Source organism: Amphiura filiformis, chromosome 3, assembly GCF_039555335.1.
Source record: "Amphiura filiformis chromosome 3, Afil_fr2py, whole genome shotgun sequence".
In the NCBI taxonomy this organism is placed as follows: domain Eukaryota; kingdom Metazoa; phylum Echinodermata; class Ophiuroidea; order Amphilepidida; family Amphiuridae; genus Amphiura; species Amphiura filiformis.
In genome coordinates this window covers 64,837,234-64,863,375 of record NC_092630.1, presented here as the reverse complement: position 1 = coordinate 64,863,375, position 26,142 = coordinate 64,837,234, and the positions used below count along the sequence as shown (strand labels likewise).

The 26,142-nt window shown below is 35.7% G+C and overlaps 1 protein-coding gene and 1 long non-coding RNA gene across 3 annotated transcripts in view; one reads left to right on the top strand and one right to left on the bottom strand.

Annotated features, from left to right (window-relative positions):
* Nucleotides 1-26,142, top strand: part of LOC140148974 (A disintegrin and metalloproteinase with thrombospondin motifs 9-like) — a 226,981-nt gene that overhangs the window by 68,661 nt on the left and 132,178 nt on the right. For both annotated transcript variants that reach the window (XM_072171087.1, XM_072171086.1), the window contains exons 4-7: nt 8,729-8,846; nt 9,555-9,747; nt 12,941-13,024; nt 14,221-14,345. In XM_072171087.1, the coding sequence (XP_072027188.1) occupies nt 8,729-8,846; nt 9,555-9,747; nt 12,941-13,024; nt 14,221-14,345 (520 nt within the window). The remainder of the gene's footprint in view (nt 1-8,728; nt 8,847-9,554; nt 9,748-12,940; nt 13,025-14,220; nt 14,346-26,142) is intronic.
* Nucleotides 18,633-21,492, bottom strand: LOC140147751 (uncharacterized). The gene is made up of 3 exons (XR_011858399.1): nt 21,309-21,492; nt 20,383-20,467; nt 18,633-19,214 (listed from the first exon to the last, which is right to left on the bottom strand). It is a non-coding gene; the product is annotated as an uncharacterized lncRNA (long non-coding RNA).

Here is a 26,142-nt window from a genome sequence, read left to right as displayed (position 1 = left end):
TAGTCAACTCATTTCTCATATTTCGCATGGAATACCATGCTTATCTGCTTTTTCATACACATTGAAATAATTAGGCTATGAATTTGATCTATTTTGGGAGGCCTATCCCCCTTTTGTATCAGACAAAAGTTTTACCCCTAAAGCCACAAAATGAGACAACTGTAAAAGAAATGAGGAAAAAATAAAAGAGCAGCAGTAAGTGATGTGTCATTGTGTCTTTTAAAATTAACTTATTAATTATTAATTTCTTTCTTTAAAAAAGAGTTTTGCACTACTTTTTGGAGCCGACCATTTCATTTTATTTTGCCGACTGTGATTTTAATATTCAAATGAGTTGTAAGTTTCTCAGTGGTCCAAAGATCTTAAGAGAAAACACCTGTGTCAGTGGTATAGGTAGTCATGGGTATATTTTGAGGATGACAAAGATGGTGGTGAAACATTGAGATCAGATGAAGCAGACAAAAGATGAGACCCAGAGGCTGCAATAACACGTTTATTGGCTTCATTTATCAGTCCGGTCTGACTGCCTGATCAGGAAATACTGCCAAATCAGGCAGCATGTTGCCGAGTCAGGCAGCATGGTATCCACAATGCAATGCTCTATTTCAAATAGAGCATCTTTTAATATACCGTTATTTCTTGGTTTAGAGTAAAGAAGTAGGTAAAATATATAAAATTATCAATGGATGTACAATTACCGTATTCGTCCGAGTATAGTCCCATGCTCGAGTATAATCCCACTCCCATTTTTGAAAAATTTCAGAATTGTAAAAAATTTTTTTTTTTTTTTTTTTTTTTCGGTTTGAGTGTCCTGGACCTGACCTAGATGCTAGGATCATTCATGGTTGACCTAAAAAAAAAAAAAAAAAAAAAATTTTTCAAGATATTTATTAATTTTCAAAATGCATTTTGAAATCATTTAGAGTATTCATGAAAACAAAGTATCTTTTCATATTCAAAAAAATACAAAATATCTTGAAAATTTTTTTTTTTTTTTTTTTTTTTTTTTTAGGTCAACCATGAATGATCCTAGCATCTAGGTCTAGGTCCAGGGACACTCAAAACCGAAAAAATAAACTTAAAAAAATAAAAAAATTTTTTTTTTTTGAAATTGAGTATAATCCCACCCCAATTGTGAAAAATTTCACATAAAAAGCGGGTGGGACTATACTCGGACCAATACGGTAGTAGTATTTTTTCATCAATTTTGGTTAAAATAAAGTTAATTTGCATATTTGAATCAAATTTTTAAAAAATCGTTAGAAATTGTTTGTTATTATTTTACATTATTTTCCTCCCGGTGGAATTTTTTTTTCGCCCTGTGAAAAATTGTCAACTTACATGTAGCTTATGTGTGTCAAAGTAAAATTTCCACCAATCTTTTATAAAATCACCATGTACAATTTAGTCCTAAGTCTGTCAAATTCGGAAGGGTTACCAAAGCCTGTGTTGCCTGTCTCTGCAACATGCTGCCTGATTCGGCAGTACTTCCTGATCAGGCAGTCGGACCGGACTGTTTATACTACATCAATGTTTCCATGATGGAGAAGGAATACATAAGATGTCTATGATCATTGAATGAAGTTGATATTTCAAAAATAGAAACTGTATCATTTCACATCGGTGTTTGTGAACTCCATGAGATGCAGATCTCTCATCATGCTGACCCTTTTGTGGCATACCCTTTTGATCTTCTGTTTCCCTTGGAACATGATGAAGTGGGTGGAAGCACATCCTTGTAAACACATCAGGCACAATGTAGCCAGTAGGCCTAAAATGGAATGGTTTGGTGATGAAAATACAATAGTTTGCAAGAGTGACTGTGAAGACTGATCAGGGCGGGGGATATGGTGAAGTGGACTGGTTGGATCATCTTTATCTTGCTATATACCCAATATAGATAGCATTCATAGCCACTCTAATTAGGCTTGCCAATCTGAGCATGATCATTTGGTTTGGTGAAGTATTTCACATAAAGTTCAGACACAAATAATTTAATCAGCCTTTGAACAAACCAAGAAAATGATTGCTTGTTGCCTTATTCCAGCATTCATTAGTAGACTATGCAATTGATTACAGAATCTTTGATCAGCTTGTAGCAATAAGGTAAATAAAGGAGTTGAAAATGTTTCTGCATATCCAAAGATGATGGACCGCATAATGTATTCATAAGCAATATCAAGAAGAGTGTACATTCCACAGATTAGAATGTTCAATTTGGAAATGTAGTACCACAGTGTGTTTATATACAAGGAGGTTGTGTTAAGATTCAATTTGATTAACAAAGAAAACAGGAAGCTGATATTTTTGTGGCAACATGGTTTGTTTTGCTATCAAGAGCTCAGCAAACAGGAGGGTTCTCTCTGACTGCAACAAAGTCTATTTGCATGTATAAGCTGGTGTTTGCAATGATTATGAAGTAATGGTGACTGCTGGTATGCTGCTGCATCTAAGCATTCTGTTCATCACAGAGTTATTTCAGAGTTATGCTCCAAATGATACTGAAATATTTAAAATCAAGGATCTGAGTCTGATTAAACAATACAGAGCTTGTGAAACACTGAAATAATATTTATGGCTATATAAGTTTTTTTCCCAAGTGAAATGGTCTACATTTGTTTCCAAGTTACTGAAGCTCTCTAGCTACAGACACCCCATTTATATGAACAACATTTACAGAAGTACATTTGTACTGTTTGTACAAACAAAGTCAAGTTGTAGACAGTAACATACTTTGGTTACTGGTGTAGTCAGTATACCTAATGGATTACACTTAATAGGATAATGGGTTGAAAGCAAGAAACAAGTGTTTTCAAAGCACCTAGATTAATGATAATGAAGTGATTGCGCTAGATTGATGATTTTTGCTGAGTATGATCAATGGATTACTTGTGTGAGCACACCATAGGTGATAATGATAATTTCTTTATCTATTAATGCAAGCATCACTCTGCATCCTGGACCCACCCTCCTCAGAGGTCACCAAATATAGACGTCTATTAGACGCCTAAGCCTGACCCTGACCTATTTGTTGTTGTAGTGAAGTCCTGACGTTCTTTGTTCTTCATTGGGTGAAGCTTTACCTATTACAAATCATGAAAGGTGTGAAGCTTTGACTAGTAATTTGTGTTTTCTGGTGATGTGACATCGTATCCACTACCTGTCGCCATGCTTCCTATAAATCCCCAATGATAGTTGGTTCACAAAAGTGAAGCCTCACCTATGGAAATATTTCAAAGGGTGAAGCCTGGACTAACACATTTGCTGATAAGAGTGATGCTTTGCCTTTGCTTTTTGTAAAGTATGTGAAGTGATGGTGAAATCCTGACGTTACAAATAATTGGCTCAGGTGAAGAAAGGTGATGACCTGAGGAGGGTGGGTCCAGGCTGCAGAGTGACGCCTGCATAAATGTGTTACTGCCGTTGGAATGGAAAGCTGCAAATTAATCACCCAATTTGTCATCCATTGTATGAGGGCATGAATTGATCCATAGTCTAGTCATTCAATTACTCACAACGAATTTTAGGATTTAAGTTAAGTTGTGGAACTGTTAGTACAGTAATCCTATAATTAATACATTTAGGATGATATGACACCATAATTAAATTTTCAAGGGTCTTCTTCATAAAAAATACCCGGTCATGGAAAATTAATATTGAGCAATCTTTTGAGTACCATTGTTTAACATGAATGGTAGTAAACTTTATATACCTCTGTATGTAAAACCAGTTAGATCTATGCGACTGACAATTTGGCTGCAACCATGACAACAATGACTCTTGTTGAGCTGAAGGCTTGGTCCCAGTGAAATGCATGTTGAATTCTCCAGGAAATAGGCTACATGTATTACTGAGAACCATTTTGTTTGTTTGTTTGTTTGTTTTATTTCTTCTTTTGCCTGGGTTACTCATTCTGTGGATGATTTAAGGTATCCTTTCCATGAGGCCCATCCTTCTACTATGGCCAGGACTATTCAGTGGAAACTCATTATAACGAAGTTGTCAGAGACAGAAATTACTTCTTTATATCCAAATTTCGTTATATCAGGGTTGTAAAAACAATAAATAACAAAAGAATTTTGTATCTTGGATCTGGAAAAATACTTCTTTATAACAGGGTTTTTCTTGTATCAGATTTCGTTATAATGAGGTTTTACTGTACTATGGCCAGAACTGCTATGCATGGATTAATGCCATGCATCAAACATGTTAAATTAAGCATATTTCAGTGCAATAAGAGTTTGTTTAGATCAACTTGTCTATCATCCAGGACCAAAAATTCAGAATCCTACTTGACATCTAGTATATAAGGTCAATTATAGGTCATGAACAATTTCAGGGTGACCTCAACATGAAAAATGTATAAACATGATAAAGGATTTATTTCTGTTCTAAACATTAAACGAATGGCAAATGAAAACAGTATACATAAGTAACATCTTTTTGACTTTTGATTTGTCATTACTTTGAGGTCATTCCTAGGCCTACATGTATTTTGCTGCATGTGTTTGACCCAAAATGTTGGGTTATTTGACAGAGCAGGCCGATTTTACCAAAACCAAATGTGTCACTTTGTGTCCATCTAGTTCTATATGGGATGGACAATATAGGTGTCAACTTCAAAATCCTGGTTTAGCCCTTGATTCCATTGGTCATTTTAATATGAGTTTCCCTTGTTGTGTGACCCTTAAGGGTATCCGTAGGGAGAACACTTTGTTTTACGGCCAGGTCTGGCCAGGTGCATGTTTGTTCGCAGTCTACAGGTGTAACTAGGTTGTTGTATATTCTATAATTTTCCTGGTGTGTTAACTGTGATTACATCTAGACACCAGTTTATTTTTTATTTGAACGGGACCCTAATTTAATGAGAAAAACGCCGAAAAAGAGAGGCCCGGCAAAAGCCGATTTGCAGACAATTTTGTAGCTACAGACAGCTCGTATTCCATATAACAACTACGGAAACCAATCAGTGCCAGAAGTGTTGATTTATATTTCATCCACTTAGGTTTGGCTTAACCCACTAAAAGGTAAAACTTTAAGGCTGATCATTTTAATTATAAATGTAGTGTGTGTGTAAAAGTATATTTCTCAAAATGGAGGAGAGCGTCTATGACTATTGTCCGTTCTGTCTACATGGTCTATGATAATTATTTTCTTACCGAAATATATTCACTTAACACAGACCACGGTTGCCAAACAAATGAGGGCAAACCGCGGGTCAAATCATTGAAAAGTCGCCCAATATTTTTTTTATCAACCGTTGGTTTCTATGAGATAAAAAACTACCAGAAGTCGCGTAAGCCAATGTTGAGAAGTCATGCAATATTTTTCTTAACCATCAATTGATATATTTCATCCACTTAGGTTTGGCTTAACCCACTAAAAGGTAAAACTTTAAGGCTGATCATTTTAATTATAAATGTAGTGTGTGTGTAAAAGTATATTTCTCAAAATGGAGGAGAGCGCCTATGACTATTGTCCGTTCTGTCTACATGGTCTATGATAATTATTTTCTTACCGAAATATATTCACTTAACACAGACCACGGTTGCCAAACAAATGAGGGCAAACCGCGGGTCAAATCATTGAAAAGTCGCCCAATATTTTTTTTTTTATCAACCGTTGGTTTCTATGAGATATAAAAACTACCAGAAGTCGCGTAAGCCAATGTTGAGAAGTCATGCAATATTTTTCTTAACCATCAATTGGTGTCTATAGGACAGGAAATTGTCGCGAGGAAAATCTTCAAAACTCATCCTATTGACCTAGGCCTATTACATCGCGGGTTTGGCAACCCTGCAATATATACAGTTATATAACATCGCACCGCATTGTGAGGTGAACGAACTGAATGTTGACATTGTATTCAGGATTTAAAACAAGAACTGTCTTTTACCAGACAGTGCGGTTGGTATAAAACATAGCGTGTGATATCATGATATCAACTTCAAAATCTAAAAACAAAAGTAAAGAAATAATTTAGGGCGAAATAAATAAACAGCGTACAGCAGGTGCTATCTTGTCAATAATGATAAGAGGAACATGAAAAAAAACAGCAGAGAGCATGCACCCCAGTAAAGAGTTAAATAAAGCAAGGAAAAATCATAATGTGCAGAAGGCCTACTTTTGGATGATATTCACAGAAACAAAAATAAAGAACTAAAGATCTAAAAACAAAAGTAAAGAAAATGAGGGCGAAATAAATAAACAGCGTACAGCATGTGATGACTTGTCAATAACGATAAGAGGAACATGTACCTCAATAAAGAGTTTAAATAAAACAAGGAAAATCATAATGTGTAGAGGCCTACTTTTCGGATGATATTCACTGAAACAGAAAAAAAGAAATAAGTTTAAAGAATTATATATTTTAAGATTAGATAATGAACAATCATACATAAAAATGTGACAGGTGTCTGATGATATTTATACACTTCTAGCAAAAAATAAAGAACTACTTAACACGCGACATAAATAAATAGCCATATTTTATGAACGAACTGAATGTTGACATTGCGGACCAGGATTTGAAACAAGAACTGTTTTCAAAAAGAAAACGCGGTTGGTATAAAAACATAGCGTGTGCTATCATGATATAAACTTCAAAATCTAAAAACACAAGTAAAGAAATAATTTAGGCTAAATAAATAAACAGCGACAGCAGGTGCTATCTTGTCAATAATGATAAGAGGAACATGAAAAAAACCAGCAGAGAGCATGCACCCCAGTAAAGAGTTAAATAAAGCAAGGCAAAATCATAATGTGCAGGAGGCCTACTTTTCGGATGATATTCACAGAAACAAAAATAAAGAACTACGTTAGTACGTTTAAAAAAGTATATAATTTGAAATTAAATAATGGCAAGTGGAGTACGGAGAAGTCTAGCTACACCCTGGAAGGGAAAACAACAGTATTTGAAACGAGGAAATGTGCAATATGACTTAATGTAATGCATTAGAAAAGGCTTAAAAGGCAACTATTAGGCCCTGATTCATATTTAATCATCATTTAGGCCTGTAAATTAGATTGTCTGTGTAAATTTAGCAGGATCCGACTTTTTATGACGACTTTCAAAATGTGTTACATTTCAGAAACACCAAGCTGTTTGTGAGGTGGCGTTAGCTGTATGGGTTATAGGTTGAACTTTTACAATATTTCTGGAAAAAAATCCTGAAATCCATATATTAATTTTTACAATGGATGTCGTCATCTGACCTTCTGCTTGCAGAAAGGGAAGTTTTGAAGAACTGAGTTGTTTTCCGGCCCATGTCTGTACAGAAAGTCAGTGGGGGTTATTTACTGGTGTGCACCCTAAAAGGCCCTTGTCATAACCAATGGTGTATGCATGATTTTTCCGTGCATGAGGGTTTAGGAAAATTAAATTATATGTCTAAACTTGAGGTTGCATGTGTAAAACATGGTCTTTTTTAACGCATGTTTGGGGTATTGAAATGATATTTTTTTGGCTTGCACAATCATGGTAAAGATCCATGTCATACATAAGAGATTATAGGACATACAATACTTGGTAGGCCTAATGATAATGCGTAAACTTTGTACCTGTTAGGGAACTGAAATCAGACTGAAAACACAAACGTCATTCGAGGCTCTGTCTCACCAGTTGCATTTACAAGGCCCTTGTTATAACCAGTGGTGGCGGATGATTTTTTTCTGGGGGGGGAAGGGTCACACAAAGTTCTGAACAGAAACGTCACATACGGACCAACCCACACTACCGAGAACCGCGAATGCCGAGAACCGCGAAAGCCGAGAACCGCTCTAGTTGTAGGTTTAAGATGCCCATAGGTGCTAGTGTATCAGATCTGTCATAACAATTCCTTGTGAAAACAACAAGTTTCCATGATAATAGCTCAGGTAAATATACAACTTTTTACAAGGTTTTGTATTTGGTTGTAGATCTATATCAATAGACCCATAGGGCAGGACCACATCTGAGCATTTGAGGCCGACTTGAAGATTTTTTATGTATGTCAATAAATACATCCAAGTTTTGACCAAACACTAAATGCTTACTAAAATTCCCAAAATAACTGTTAATTATTTATTTACCCTTCACATTTGCCTTAAATCTGTAACCACCCAGGGATTCTTGGTTTTACATTTCCACTTTGGACAAAGTTGACTTCTGATTTGGACCTTGCTGTTTGCTATTTTAATAAACCTTTCCAGTATCTATGCTTATGCTTCTCACTTGAGTAGTCATATATCATTCATTTCATTGTTCCATATTTTGGTACATATTCAATATTTGTTAATGTATAATATCCAGACAAGAGTACTATGAACTTCATGAAGTATGTGTGTCAAGACTGTCATTTCTAGTAGTGGTGTGTGCTATAATCACAACTTTTGTAAATCTGCCCAGTAATAAACGTGGCAATTAAAATATATTTTGGCATAAGTCATAATTAGTGTCACTAGTAGTTAAAGTCCCCAAAAACATATTCATCCATGTACTCACATTTATATGGAGTGTTGATGTTACAAATCCAAACAATTGCATTGTATCCAAATTATAGTGCACATGATGTGAACAGAATGAGAGAAATTGTAACTGTACTGTTAAGATCTACTGCCGCAGTGTCCTGTTCTAACTTCAAAAGAAATTGAAGTTGATGTTGGTTGTTGCATTTGCAGAACTTAAAACTTAAATTTACTTCTGTTGATTAAAGCTAACATATGCCCTTTCTTTTTCCCCTCATTGCAGATGAAGATTTTGCACAAAATAAACACCATTTACATCACAACAATATCAATGAAAGATGGAATGGAAAAAATTCCCTTGGTACAGGTGTATCAGGGCTTTTTAACAGTATTTCACAAAGGTAAGATGTGCCATAATAACATTACTAATAGGGAGGAGCACTAGTAGCATTCCTAGTTGCCAGATTTGCATCATAGTATTTCCTTTAAGGTAACAGTTAGCTTGACGTGCTACCTGACTCAAAAAGAAAAAGTTTTCTTTCCTAGAAAATACAATGAATGAAAACAACAGGCCTCTGAAGTATTTTACTCTTGATGAGTAAATGACATCAGTGCGCATATCATTGACTGCACCTTCAAATCGTGAGCATTTGTTGAAAGTGCTTGCAATTTTTAGATGTGCTTGCGAAAAAAATGCCTCAGCGTGTTGACATCAATGATTCGCTGAGTTAAAATACTATAGTGGGTGCTTCTGTTGTAATACTGAACATTGAAAATGATTTGTTGATGAAAGCTTCCATATTTCAAAGGCAATATTAAACTAGTCCCTGCCCAACTAATCAAGTGAACAATTTTGATCTCAAGAAAAAAGAATTTGGAAATTCTTATTTTCATGCCCTGATACAAATGCATTATTTCAAATTCAGTTGAAGATCTGATCACAATCCAATACACTAATTCCACGCATATTTCAGATGAAACAAAAATATTGGACTCTTCTCCCAGGACTCTTTCTGTCCCAGGATCAACCAGGCATTGATGGTCATTCGAGAGATCAAACATATTTGGCTCCATTACCTTACAATATTTATGTTTTTGTTCTTTTACAGATTAAAAGAAAAGGAATTATTAGAAAAATCATCAATTGTTTTTAATGGCAGCACAGAGGGTGATGCACACCATAGAAGTAAACGCTACATATCATATGAGCGCTTTGTAGAACTTATGGTTGTGGCTGATAGTAAAATGGTACAGCACCACGACAGAAATGTACAGCATTATATACTCACATTAGTAGCATTGGTAAGTTATGTGAAGGCATTGATGAAAAAATCATTACTTTAACCCTAACACTGAACACTGATTTTTACTATCGGAAGTTTTATAAGAAGGAACGAAAAAGGAGAGAAGATGAACAAAGAAGTCACTTGTTACCCCCATGATTCAATCCTTAGACCCCTCGTGTGCTACGATCACCTACCGGTAGCCACTGGGGTTGCACTGGCCCGGCCAGCAATTCCCTGAGCATATAGCATGTAGGGTGATTGCATTGTTGCACCACCTGAGATTCATGCATGCGCAATGGTTATCCTTGTGGTATTTTGTGGTAGCCATGGTAGGATTAATGTAATACTTACGGGAATGAACTTGGTCTTTTATGCTCATTGCTTGTTATGGAATTTTCCAATATAGAAATACATTTTCTCATTTGTCAAATTTGTAAACTTTGTTTCTGCATGTTTGAGGTAAGGTGTATTGATTTGGAAGGAATTCATATTTCCTGTGTGATATAATAAATGAAAACAAAAACAACCAAAAAAAACCAACAAATAAAAAGTTACTTCTTATAGTAGCCACAACTTCTATGGTTGGTTAAATTTCCTTTAATTTTCTGTAACAAATGTCAAAATGTGGTTATCTTAGTAATCCTAAAAGTTTCTTGTTACCATGGTAACAGAAGTGATAAACACTGTATGGTAGTGTCCAAATCACTCCTTTTGAATATTAAGGTACATATTGTTTTGTTGTGGTATTTTGGGGATCACTTACTTAATAGAATGTCAAAACAACCGTAGATGTAAATATTATTGTGAGTAGTTAGTAACACAGATGGAATGCATCTACCATTGATATAAGAATTAAGTTGATTCATTTGGAGATGAAACCAATAAGATTACTGGTACCTATCTGTCTCAACAAGCCACCACAACCTGAATGTTTTGAATATGCGGATTAAGGGTTTCGCTACCGGAGGTCAATTTGTGCCAAAGTTCCTTCCCATAATATGTGTATTGCGGGATAAAGAAGATGGATTAACCTGGGATAGTGTCCCGATATGGGAGGTAATTTCAGCACAAATGACTCATGGTAGAGAAACCCTTATATGTGTATTCAAAATGGCTAAAAAACATCAAAATGTCATAGCTACAAAACAATAATATCATACATGTAGATATTTTATTAAATTTGTTTAAATTGTGTATGACATGTATGAAGCTAAAGACGAGCACATTTTATCGTAATGTTAAGAATAATTCAAACCAATATCATCTTGAATTGTTAAGATTTTCTTTCTTTTGTGCTTATGAATTTCAATAAGAGTATTGGTTCAGTGGTTCACAGAATCAGTGTAACAATGAAGCAATGAATAGGATGTTTGGAAAACATTGCAATAGTGCAAAGTAGACATAATACTAGGTCCAATATGCATTGAACCTGTACCAAAATAATTAGAGCCTATTTTCTTGTATGTAGGTGTATTGTCTTGTGTTGTCGCACCTGTAGGTCTAGTAATGTACTTTTTTAGTTCAGGATGATCAACCTCTTTGATAGTCAATCCTGTGAGACATCTGCTTTGACATGAAAACAATTTAGGCCATGAATGAAACAACAACTTACAACAGTGACAAATTCCTTTGCAACAGAGCAAATCTCAGTTCAATATACTATTTAACCAAACAATTAAAATGACTCCCCCACCCCAAGAACAAAGGCCCTCATCTGTTGTTGAGGGTGAGGGCAATCATGTTTTCCCTCTTTTCAGACACTCCATAAACCATTAATGCTTCATCTTGTCTTAGCTCTTAGACTCTTTGTATGGAGCAAATAATATCATTGCATTATTTTGCTCAAAAGATACCAATATTTGTGAAATTACAGCTCCACAATCCATTCACAAGCCAAATTCTTAATTCTGTATAGACCCTAATTTATAGGATGTGTATCCTTATGATATTTTTGAAAACTATGGCAGCACTTGCCCTTTCTGAAAAAAATGTTCCTTAGTGCCCCATCCAAAATGTCAGACAAGCTCTGCAATGCTAAAAGCAAAATGATTCAAATTTTGTGACCAGTCCCTTCATGAATGAGCTTGACCTATTGGTTAATCAGCATCCCATAAACAAACACACCAACCCTATCCTAGACACACAAACCACACGGTAGGTCTGCCAGCAATACAATCAAACCCTCTGTCTCTCTGTTAAGAGTTTGCTCCCTGGATGAACTTGATGTTGGAAAAATCTTCTTGGGGAGGAAGGGGAAAAATTGATGCATACTGTAGAAGGGAAAGGAATTGATGTGGTACATTTTACCCCTAATGTGAAGGACTAGTGTGAGAATGGGATGTGGCCTTCGTCACCTCAAATCCATCTCAGAGAAATGTTAAGCTTCTTCTTGACCCGGTGTCCATTTCAAACAACTCTCTCTAGGAACTTGGGCAGTTTGAAATATGGTCTTCTATGAAATGGTATAGAAGGGGTTCATTTATGTCAGATTCTATGTTTCAGGTTTCTAGTGACATTACAACAACATCAATGTCACCAACATAATTGATTTTAATATGAACCAATTATTGTGATCTAATTATTAAGAAAAGACTAACATTTTGTTCCTAACATTGGTCAAAATTTATGATGAACAATGTTTATTTTGCATTTAAATTAATGTTAGACCTTATTTTTAAAGTACAAAGAAAATAATAATAGATAATAATTCTTTTGACAGTGTGATTGATTGGTTAGTTAATTTTTAACTTCAGATTTTGTGTTATTTGAAAAAAAATCCATGTGTGATGATGGTTGTCATGATGTATCACTTAATTATGAACTGAAAGACCAAGTTTGTCAGTAACTCTATCTAGCTCTTTGAAGCTATAATGCACTATTCATGTCTGATTTCCGATGATATTTCATTTAAGCTCTGGTAGAGATGCCATTCATCATGTCTTTTGTTGACTGACAAGTTCAACATTAAATGTACTTTTCAAACTCAATATGTCATTTCCCTGTCTGAAAGTAATTCACAGGTAGAGTGAAAAACAATAGTTTTAGTATAATGGGTACTAAAGTTTAACTTGTAATACATCATTGATATAATACCTGACAACTTTGTTGGTGTTTATTATTTCAAATACAATACAATATTTCTATTTTGCAGGTGATTTGTACAAGAAGCAAATAAAAATTGGAATTTGTTTGTATTTCTTTCTTTGCAGGTCAATCGTATATTCCGTGACCCTAGTATAGGAAATAACATCAATATTGTGCTTGTCAAACTTTTGGTGCTAGAACGAGATGAGGTAGGTTTTGAGCATACGCACGCATGCTTCTATGTATTCACAGTCACGCATGTGTACTACACACACAGATCTACAACCGACAAACATGGACAATGATACACTATTTAGAGTTTTCACTTTCCAACTCTGGGCTCATGTTTAAGTTTGATTCACCCGAATGTAGATCCATTTATTTATTTGAGAAAAGTGGGGATGAGGCTGTGGATCACGAAATGCCCCTTTAATGCAGTTTTAAACTATACCATTTTTCACCCTATGTGGCAATGATGTCAGTGTGCATGCATTTCATCTGGCGTAGCTTCAAAGCGCTGGCATACACAAATCGCCAAGGCAAAAATGATGTCACTTTTGCTCAACTTTGAACGATATCGCTTGACATGTGAATGCATCAACCAATCATTTACAACCAACTGGATCTATTATTTTGCTAATTTACCTTTTTCTTGATTATTAACTTTTGGTGATTAATTAATTCAAAGCAATAATTATTGACAGCAGTGGATGTTCTTAAAATGTATTTTGTGGTATTTAGAATATTCTAATTGTCGTCTGCAATCACTATCGTCGTGATAAGTATAAATGCAAAAGTGACAAGCGATGCATAGCAAAATCCGGCAATTGCCCATCGCTTTTCCAAAAGCGGTGCATCGCAATTGCTTGGCGATAGAGTATAAATTCAGCTTTACACAGAAATTTTTCATGTGTGTATCCTTGTTTTCAGTGTTTTGCAAACACCCCACCTCTTTTATGACCTTTTCGCATTTCTAAAAAGACAAAAAAAAAAAGCATCAGAAAATGTTAATATCAATACCTGGTACATGAACCAATGCATTCTTGGTGTGTCTGGCCAGTGAGTCGGCCGGAACCATGAGGATGTGTAAGTCAGAATTACTTAATTTTGTTTTATATGTCAGATAAAACCATATTTGAAAAATGCAACTTTTCACCATGCATGAACTTGCATATTCTGAATGACAATTTTGAAACAATGATCTGTAAGAAAGTGCAGATAAAAAACATACAATCCATTCAACAATTAATTGGGATAAAATTGCATGATCTATGTAGTAGTACACATGTTAAATTATTATGATGACAATATTTGAAAACTTTTTTTTTTCAATATAAAAACCATTATATTATTTTACACTCTCTTGTTTTCTTGATCACTTGTATCCCTTCTCTTCTCACTATAGGATGGTCCTGAGATATCATCAGATGCCCCAAGGACACTACGTAATTTCTGCATTTGGCAGCAGTCACAGAATCCAGCAGAAGATAGCCATCCTCATCATTTTGACACTGCAGTACTTATCACAAGGTAAGATTATCCTCTATTTTGTACAGGATGAAGTAAATGGGTGTGGTCTTTAAACTTTGTCATCTCAAATTGAATGTACCACCAAAGCTCATCCAATACATTATATTATTTAACCATGTTGAGAGAGCGTCTTGGTTTGAAGATTGTGAGAACTCTTACATCAACCTGAGCAGAGTCAACATCATCAACTTGATATGGCATAAATATAGAAATTAGTATTTACATCACCAGGTATGAATTAATTGATATTCAGACTATCTGTAATTGGGCATGTGAAGATATACACAATCACATTTATGTGGTGAGATACATTGATTGTGCACATCTGCCAAAGATTTTGCTACCTAGTCCGAATATTAATTGATTACAGAAGTCTAGGAAATAGGTCTAGTGGATTATGCTTGATTGAGAAGAATGTACCTTTTTGAAGGCAAGAGGAGACACCTTGCTCTAAGATGAAGATGTCATCATCAACTGCAGCAGAAGAGTTCTAACTTTGGTAGTGATATGCAAGTGAACATGGTGAAGGGAAATGCATTTAAAAAGTGAACCAAAGTTGTTCTTATTCCATTAACTATGAATCAAAACACAACTAAACTGAGGAAAGCTTAGCTTATGTATGGCTAAGTGACTTCCCTGCAGTATAAACAGTGACTCCCTGATGTTAACTGTGAAAGTGTATAAGAAGTTTCTGTTATTTGCCTGGTTTTGATGAATCTCTCTTTTGGAATCTAAACTAACAAGTTAGAAAGGGACATCTTCCAAGAAAACATAGGTATACAAGCTATTAGTGACATTCCTTAGACATTGGGTAGTGTGCAAACATGTAGATCTTTCTCATGAAATCATATAATGAATCTATGTATTTGTGTAATCGCTGCACCAACTGCTGACTTTCATAGCACTTCATAAACTCAATTAAAGCATGACTGGGTGGTTATTATTGAACACATGTGAAACATCTGCATTGGCAGATGTTAGCAGCAACTTGTGGTATTGACTTGAAATAATTTGGGTGACATATATTGCAATCATCATTTCATTGAACAATTACTCTAGATATATTAGAGACTTGACTCTCTACTACAATAACATCTGGTGATGTTGGAACTGGTTGGTAATGAAGCAAGTGTAGTGGCAATACAATGCATGAGTTGACTTCATTTTGCTGTAATGTAGCTCCTAATGTAGCTCCGTATAAAGAATCTTGCCCAGGAATCTTGTTATCGCACATAGCATTAATTGGTAGAACTGTGTAGGCCCCCTATCCTGTAGAATAGAATTTGGTTGTGATTTTTTTAAGCTGAGTCAATGATGTAGCTTTTTTTTTTGTATCCAGATTGACCCATTACTACCATAGTGGAGAGTGAGTCTACTTTAGCACAAAATCATGAACATAGCATAAAACATTTAGACAGTTTTGAAGTTCAGATAGATTATTTGGTTCCTTCTCATCATGATGTGACTAGACAAAAAGTCTGTTGAAGTGAAGTGAACTACAGCTGAGCTGTGGGACTCTTCTACAGTATTTGTTAAGAATAAATGTAACATCAAATCAAATCAAATCCATGTGTTGCAAAAGTAGCATCTTGAACCAACCTATAAATTGATGTGCTACTTTGAACTTTTAAACAAGGCTGGTTTTGTATTCCTAGAATTGTGCAGGTGAAGATGGAGGCAAGGATAGGATTTAATCATTATAGGGAACACATCAGGTCATACTAGGTGACTTAGAGTGGTAGACAACACTGATAGATTTGCCAACTTGCTTCATATCTAGTTTCATTAGGGCAATGTAACTTCAAAATGTACTGGCCTAAAACCAATACATTTCTGTGCCCAACACGTAACATTTCATAACTTCATACAATGACAGAGCAACATACACATAAGCCCCTTTTCCCCAACAACATTTAGAAATCCCATTGGGAAATTTGGTTTGTATCCCAGGGTTTGTATCTGTGGACCAAACCTAATAGGGTATCCCCATTTTGATGACTCAATGCCTCACCCTTTAGGTCTTATTTTCTATGTCTATTTTAAAAAAGCTGTTACTAGTATTTGAATGATGAAAAGTAAAACTTTATCAAACATTTGGAAGTTGAGATGAAAGAGAGCTATATATATGTATGTATATGAATTGAATCAGTGTGTCTAGACTAGTAGGGATTTTGCCTTATCTAGCTCAACATCTCAGAGCAATAGGCCAAGGATGGCATTAATTTTACTGCTTACAAATGAATTAAAGGTACATTCCTATAAATGGATATAAAGTTTGATACCCAGAGATTACCTGAGAAATAAAGTGAAATACAGTATCCTTTACATTCAAATAATGGATGAGGTGCAGTTGAACCCATTATTTCAATGTTTTTACTGCCAAGGACACATACGAGTGTAAAGGATAATGCTACACCTTTATTTCTATTCAATTACCAGAAAATAGTGTGATTTATAGAGAAAAATTTTTCCCCAATTATTTTAAGTTCTTAACATCCTTCAAGGTGGAGCATGTATACATGTCTACAGGATAAAAGTGTGAATCGTGGATATATTGTATGTGTAACCAAGCATAATGATATGTGTAGAATTTGAAGTGGATACTGCATATTGCTTAAGAACATGATCAAAGCATCTGAACATTTTGGGGTGCGGTTTGGTAGGAAATACATTTTCCATCAGTGATGAGAAACGAAAATTGCTCATAAACGATTCCAGCTGTGTTGTTGAACAAAGAGATAATAAAACTAAATCATGCTCTGTAAATCACGTATATAACCTATTTGTTCATATTACTGTTATTGTTGTTGTGTTCTATATATTGCACTCTCAATTACTGGTATCAAAACCTTCTTATCATCTGGGTTATCATAAACATAAAAGAACATTATGTTCTCATCATGTTCACCAAAAGTTCACACTGAAAACCTAAATTGGTCAGCTGGACTAACTTAAAGCTAGTCCAGATGGTGCCCACCTGGACTAGCTTTAAGCTAGTCAATTTTGCTGGACTAACAAGGATGACTAACTTATCTTAGTCCAGCATGCTGGACTAGCCTTTAGTTAGTCGCTTGACTAGCTTGACTACGCTGGACTAGTTAAGGTTAGTCGCTTGACTAGTTTCTTGACTAGCTTGATGTTAGTCCAGCATGCTGGACTAATTAAGGTTAGTCGCTCGACTAGTTATTGACTAGCTTTAAGTTAGTCCAACTGGTGCCCATCTGGACTAACATAGCCCTAGTCAAGCCAGCTGGACTAATGTAACATTAGTCCAGCTGGCTTGACTAACATGCTCGACTAACCTCAAGCTAGTCCAGCCAGCTGGACAAACCTAATGCAAACCATACATGCAGTTGCAGATTGGATACAGTCTGATAAGGGTTATACAATTGGAAAGTATAAATGAGCCACATGTGGATTTAGTCTAGATAGATTAATGTTTGCTTATTGCTTCCCTGCATGAATTTACAAGAATTATTCCATAGATAATCTTGAATCATGCAGCATAAATAGTGAAATATGAAGCAAAAGCAAGCACCAATAATTAGTACAGAACTAGACCTGCATGTTGGCGAGGACTTTGATTTTTCTCTTCTGACCATGTTGTCTCATTTCATCTGGCTACCTAGTACCCACCACAGACTGTATCCTATCCTCTTTTGGAGACAATAGATTCTGAAATAAGAAACAATTCAAAGTCCAAAATAACATTAGGAAAACTTTATGACATTCTTATCTTGCATCCAACATTATGATACCCAACTCTTCATAATATTATCATAAAAGCCTTAAACATAAATTATAAAGATTTCTGTTTATGAAATTTAGTAAATAAATAACTAATTATAAATGTATTTAATCTGTCAAAACCTTAACTGTTTTTTGTTAAAAACAGCTTGGCTTGACAGATTAAAAACATTAAGGGGGTACTACACCCTTGTGGTAAATTTGTTACTATTTTTGCATTTTTCTCAAAAAATAATAACAAACTGGTAACAAAAGTTATGTATATTATTGGGGCAAGGAATCCAATTACTACACTGAAGTTTCAATGACTCAATACAAGCGGTTCAGTATATATGACAAGAAATGAGGTACATTCTAGTGGTACCTCTTTTCTTATCATAAATAACAAACCACTTGTCTTGGGTCACTGAAATTCCAGTGTACTAATTGGATTCCTTGCCCCTATAATATACATAACCTTTGTTACCACTGTGTTATCAGTTTTTGAGAAAAGGCAAAAATATACATAAATTTATCGAGGAATGTAGTACCCCGTTAATATTGATCATGTTGATTACAATTCACAGTATATAGTCTATCCAGATGTCATACAAATTAACATACAAAATAAGCATCATGGATAGGTATAATACCATTTTCACCCTGATATGGCAGTGACGTCATTGCATAGTCATCCAGCAAACAAACTCATGATGTTCCTTTTTTTTTAAATCTACAATTCATATTTGCGAACCTTAGAGAAAGCGAACCTTAGAGATAGTGGTCCTTAGAGATAGCGGACCACCGCTGGTCGGAAAGGGCATTATATAATTTTTTTTATTGCCTGATTGTGAGAAAAATAGTCATTAAAGTTTGTCACTCATATTCACGATAATGAAGTCACCACAATGAATCCATTTTGAATGTGTATCAAAGCACGAATCAGACAAGTTTCATGTGCATGATTCAGATAAATCCATCTTTGACAGGCAAAATTAGTGCAAGGTTCTTTTTTCACACGACTTGTTTGTGTAACGTCTTAACTCGTTATTTTGCACGGCTGATGTACAGCATTTTCTTCTTGATGAGTTGCAATTGTTGGAAGTCTATTTCTACCACAATTGGGTTACATTTCAGCAGCATCTGAAAGCAAATTATACAAAAAGTTACTGTTAGTTAAAGTTAAACTTTAATAGGCAAAATGAATAACTGCTTTCATATCCGGCAGTTTTCTGAAAAAATATTTTGTGTCAGCGAGAACTTTATTTACAGTTTAATACATGTATAGTCTACGGAGCCCGCAAAGTGACATGGAAGAAAAAACCTCAGAGCCCCGAGATAGTAACTTGGGGCCTGAGATAGTAACTCGGGGTCCCGACATAGTAACTCGGGGTCCGACATAGTACATCATGGCCCGAGGTAGTAACTCAGGGCCCGAAATAGTAACTCGGGGCCCGAGATAGTAACTTGGGGCCTGACTTAGTAACTTGGGGTTTGAGATAGTAACTTGGGGCCCGGGATAGTACCTGGGGGCCCGCGATAGTAACCCGGGGTCTGAGATAGTAGTAACTCAGGCCCTGAGTAACTTGGGGCCCGTGATAGTAACTCGGGGCCCGAATTAGTAACTCGGGACCCCAACTTAGTAACTCGGGTCCGAGATAGTAACTCGGGGCCCGACTTACTAAGCCGGGAGTCCGAGATAGTATTTCGGGGCCCTGAATTAGTAACTCGGGTTCCGAGATAGTATCTTGGGGCCCCAACTTACTAAGTCGGGAGTCCGGGATAGTATGTCGAGGACTATCTCGGGGCCCCGAGTTAATAACTCGGACCCCAAGTTACGGTGTCGGGGCCCAAAGTTACTATCTCGGGCCCCAAGTTTTTTTCTTCCATGTCACATCTGGGGTTCCGTGATAGTCCCATCAATTAAAAATTTTGGTTGGTCATGTATTTTCACATAATTTTTAGAGTCCACCACCAGGGAGTGTTTACAAATATAGCGTACTGTCATAAAGGGCATGGTCAGATTCTGACATTCTGTTGTGTTTTGAAGATACCACTTTTTGCAGCAATTTAACCCAAAATTTGTTGATTTTGGCCCCCGAAATTTACTCCCCATCCCCACCCCCACTCAAAATCCGCCACTAAGAACCATATGTGTGGTAACCACAGTTTATAACATATAAACGTAACATATTTCAGGCATACAATTTCACTTGGGGTTATATGAGCTTTCTTCTGATGCCATAAAAGATAACATATTTGTAACAATAGGGGGATGAGGCTGTCATCTGGTCATATATTTTTCAATTACCTTTGTTATTTGAGTGAAATCCTCCAGACGGTATATGTTGAGTCTTTCAAGCTTCACGGTTGCATCGTCAAAAAAGGAACAGAACCTACATGAAAAAAATACATGACATTAAAATGGTATAATTTGACAAACTGTCGACTGCAGATTTTGTTTGGGTCATGGTTGTTATTCTAAAAAAAGTGATAATTAATAATTAATGGAATTTCCAAACGGCATGCCCGAAATGCTTGCCCCCCCCCCCCCTCTTGGCCTACCCAAAATCCCCCATTGTAGGTCCCCCTTATGCCAAATTTTGGGGATCCCATTTTGCAAACATGGTCTATATTGCAAGCGGGAAGATTTACATAGCATTTCATAGCATGAATGTGTGCCAAAATTGCCCCCCCTTTTCGGCTAGCCACCCCCCCCCCCCTCAATTTCATTAAACTTTATTCTAATTCCATTGTGGTCCTTGAGCCATGAATTGCACTTTACATTTAGAATAAATTATAGCAACAAACAATAAAGTATCAAAAACAGTACACAACTTTACCCCCATCCCCAGTGGCGGCTTATAATATTACACACTGTACACAGAGGCAGTCCCTAATTTAACTTCGAGGATCTGGGCACATCAGCTAGCTTACCAATACCTTTATATTAATTATAAAGGTGCCAAGGCTTGAACTTTTACTTTAATTGATGACCAAGGCCCAATTGCAAGTACATTGTAGAATATCATAGTACACACATGCTATATAAACAGCAAAATTACTAGTATGCATTTTGTATTGTGCTGTATATACCACTGCTGTATACATTTAGTTTACTGTACACAGTGCATAGGCTAAGTGACTGACATTCTGAGCTGATATTATTTTTGTCTTTCTGATGTAATATTATAACAAATTGCAACGTTACATATATCAACACAAAGCAAGACTTACCTTCATGTTCTACAAAATCTTGATGAATTAATTCCAGGAATTTTGTAGCAAAATCTTGAGAGTGTTGCTCTGCAGCAGAGGCTCTGCAGTGAGTATCCAGTTGTCCTCAGCAGTTGACAGTTACAAAATGTATATGTTTCCCCGCTTAGATTTCAGTTGGGTCAGAGAGGTCACATACCACAGACTACTGGCAAACTGACTAACTTGAAAGCTTGAAGCTAGTCAAGCAGGCGGCTTGACTAACCTAAAGCTAGTCAAGCCAGCTCGACTAATGTTAAACTAGTCCATCTTCATTTACCAACTTAAGCTAGTCCTTCCCGCTTGACTAACCATAAGCTAGTCAATCCTGAAAACTAGTCGAGCAGGACAAATCACATTAGTCAAGCCAGCTGGACTAATCAAAAACTAGTCCAGCTGGCTGAAAACTAGTCCAGCAGGCTTGACTAGGTTGAAATACTAGCTTAAGCTAGTCAAGCAGGCTTGACTAACCAGTTTGACTAATTTAAAGCTAGTCCAGCCTGCAATTGACTAGTTTAAGTTTTCAGTGCAATGTATCTCCTATTTTGTAGCTTTGTGTATCTGGAAATGTATTTTAATGGTATGATAAATGTTTGTCTGTTGTCACTCATGTTAACATTCATGTTCAAGTACTTAAACAACTGTTAGCATATCCAGTGTCATAGTTGGGCTAAGTCCAACCCATCCATGAAGTTTTCTTACCATTTTCTGCTCCCTTCTGTTTCTTGGATTTACAAAAGTACCTGTCTTGGTTGAAATGTGATCATGTTGTGACAGATGAATTGTTACAGCATATCACAATAAGAACGGTACATCTTTCATCTCGTGATCGTGATTGTGTTAAGGATTTGCTGACTGCTGAGAGAAATATCTCAATGCTGAATCATGACTTTAAAACAATCGTCATAATGTAGGAAATTATTTAGGCAAAAATGACAGAAAAATATTTAGGTGTATTAATAGGCCCTACATCATGATATTGTATCTCTGTGCTGAAAGACATCCCAAAACTGTGTTTTGTTGCTATGGGAAGGAGGTAGACCTATGTTGTAAGGGACTACCAAATTGTTATATTTCTTTGGCTAATCTGGAAGATATATAAATTAGCGAACAAGATTTGGAACCTCTATATTTTTTGAGAAGTATATTATGTTCACTGTTGTCCTGGCATTGGAAAAAATGTTTTCCTTTGAAAATCATTCCTCTGGAGTACTGAGATATCCAGTATAAAGTCTGATTCTGACCCCACATCGCAGCACGATGCGATACTTTAACAACTGAAATCTGAGCCAGATTTTTACAAAATTGGCGGTGAAAATTCTCATCGCACGGTGGAAATTTTGGTCCGTGATGGAGTTGGATTTTGTTCAACTTTATAGCACCACGCAGAGATATCGCAGCCGTGCACGCTTGTGATTGGCTACTGGAATATCAAGGTCGGCAGGATGACCATAAAAGGGATTGCAGACCCCACATGCTTTTGAAACATCACAGCATCGCGCGATTAAATTGAAATGTACATTTTAATTTCATCACGCGATGCTTTAAATGGCATTGCGTGGCACTGCGATGTGGAGTCAGAATCAGACTTAAGTGAGTTTGTACTGCTGGCTGCTGCAGGATTTGGTAACTGCTCAAGACAATGGTTCTTAAAATTGAACTCTTTAAGACAGTGTTATCTGATTGGCCTGCTTTTAACCCATAAAAGTGGGAAGGAGTTTTAATATGAATAATCCTTCATTATAATGTATACTTCATCAAGGTGTCTGAGTAATCTGACAAATTCATCCATCAATATCATGGGTATTGATGTGGTTATAGTGTTATACTGCTTATTATGCCAAGTCTTTGTGGCTGTAAAATGTGCTTGGAAATAAACTCCCATTTACTGTGACAAGTTTAATCTTTTTGCCTGAATGAACTTCTGCGGTTTGTTTTGACTGAGTTGCAGTCCAATATTTCAGTATCAGCAATTTATATTTTAAGAGCATATTATTTTTTTCTTGATGATACATTTTACATTTCAAAGTTGTGGTGGCTATCAGATGTTTAGATTAGGGGAATTTCTGTTAAGGATTGAACATTTGAACTCAAGAATTTGAACTTGGCAAAATAATGACGCCCTGGAAATTCACAGTTTTAGAAAAGTGATTATGATTGAAATAGAAATATGCCTTATTCAATTGTTTGTTTTCTTTTTGTTGTTATTATTGTTGTTGTGTTTGTTTGTAAACCTTTCATGGTTAGTTAATCTTGTGGTTCAGTGTCTGCAGCAAGGTTGAAATAAACCACACTTATAATGACATTGTAGGTGTGAAACCCGGGGTGTGAAAGAATGCGGGATTCAAAAGCAAAGCAAATGGTGACCAATACAATGGATTGTATCATGAATCTCAGTCCCAGAAGTTACTGTAATTTAAGAAAAGTGCTTGTAAACTAAATCTGATTATATTGAATCTTTGCAAGTTATGCTTTTGTTTCTCTTGTTTTAAATGTAGCATATTATCACAGGTGTTACAAGGAAACTTGGTTAATACCTTCTACTCTATGATAACAATTAGGCTCAATAGCAACATAAAAATTGATATTCAGCTGAGAAGATGCACTAAAGCAGAAGGAAATGGTATATTTTGAGTTTAATTAATATTATAAATACCAAGGTGTTTTCATGAAGTTTTTTGGTAAGAGGCATAACTATATTACAGGCCATTAAAAAAGTGTCGTTATAGCTTGCAATATATTCAAAAGAACCACACAATTAAACTTTCATCAATAAAAGTGGAATTTGGTTCAATCATAAAATAGAAGTTGTTTAGTTCTTGGCTAACAATAAATTTGTCCTTGAACTTGTTTATTGGTTTTATCTGTCACTTTGAATTGGTTTTATGAATGGAGAAAAAAAGTGTTACAATTTTGAAGTTGGCAATTAAATGTGTAAAATATGAAAAAACATCCCCAAAATCATAAAGAAAATTTGAATTTGTCAACATGAAATTAAATGTGAAAATCATGTTCGTAAATTGTGTGTCATATTGATTTAGTAAACCAGTTTCCTTTGTGATGTGCCATTGATATAAATTATGATTTATGCAATTTATATAAATGGCCTATGTATTATGGCATCAGACAGACACGCGATAGGCCTAATAAAGTCCTTTTGTTTTGTTTCTATTTAGAATGAGTCATTGCTTTCAAAATCATGTATCTATCTATCTTATTCTTTGCACAATGTAAAATGTTTTGGAAAGATAATTATAATAATTGAACATATCATCTAAGTCTTAGTCTATACAAGTAAATGCACACAAAAACAAAGTGGGTGATTTTAAAATAAATTGAAAAGCCGTCAAGTTCATTTGAGTGATTACCAAAATTATCACTGATCTTAACCCTAACTCCACTAAAACTCACTAGGAAAACCACTGTGCATGCATGCATCCATGTGACACAATTGGCCTAAGTCATACCCATGGAATCGCTGGCGGGCCCAGCGACACCTGTGGCTACCGGTCGGTGATCTCAAGTTATGCTTTGCATGCAAGGGGTTCGAGCTTCAAATCCAGGGCACCAAGTGACTTCTTTGTTCATCATCTCTCCTTTTTTGTTTCTTCTGTCCCTTCCGATGACCAAAAACCATGCGTTCCGTTAGGGTTTATGGTTAAGGTAATTTAGTCTAACACCCTGGTTTCTAACCAAACAAAGACCATCTATTCTAAAGGGCAGCTGCTGGCAGGATGCCAATTTATTTGGAATAATAATGTTAATTGCATTGGAATAATATCATTTGTGTGTGCCATGCCAGCCAGAAAATTATTCAATGACTTTCGCTGTAATTTGTTTTAGGTGTTGTTGGTGTAATGCTATACAAGAGAAGGGAGTGACATAATATATTTAATCTAATCTAATCAAATCTAATCTTATATAATGCCCATATTGTGGAGAAATAGAAGTGTGATATTAGGAACTTTTGTGGATGCAAAACTTAATATATTTCATTTCAATTTGTTGCATTAACAACCCTAACTGAATCAATATATTTAATTTTGAGACCTGTCTTGTGACATATCGTCAGAAACGTCACAAAGTTTAAATTGAAGTCCTACACTTTATCTACTTTATTTAACACCCACAGTATAGACCATACATGTCAACTTTATCACTCTTAATGTGGGTCTACTTTTGGCGTAGTGGTAAAAGCCTAACAATTCCTGCCGATTATGAGCTGATCAAAGTATATGTGTACTGCAATGAATATAATGTAATAGTATCATGCCTTCTTGTAGGCTTTTAAGCTAAAAGCACTTGCACACAGCATCATAGGGTCAAATTCTTTGCGCTACAAATGTATATACCATTCAACTATGATGATAATTATTGCATGAAGCAAAATTATAAGAAGGGAGAGTTTGGTCAAAGGTATACCAGAGGTCAATCTGGTTATACCTTTTATTTGATAGTCCTGAGTGGCAACCTAATTATTGAAAAGATCCAAATTCCACAACTATTATAAGTCCACCAGTGAATTTATTATTATACATAATGCAATGCTGCCCGTGAGTATTGAAATGATCTTGTGTAGGAGCCTTTTTACACTGCTAATCCTGCCATCATTAACACTACAATAAAGTATGACCCTTCCCTGAACCAATCCTTAAAGGATAATGAGATTGAACTTGATTTAGGGTTCCAAAAAACTGAAATGCCTCATAAAAGGGTTGTAATTGTTTGGTTAAATACCACTTTGTTCTTTACCGGCACCAATTTGAAACTGAGTGTTGGTCATGCATTTTGATTTGGTTATAGTAAAAAATCAGTA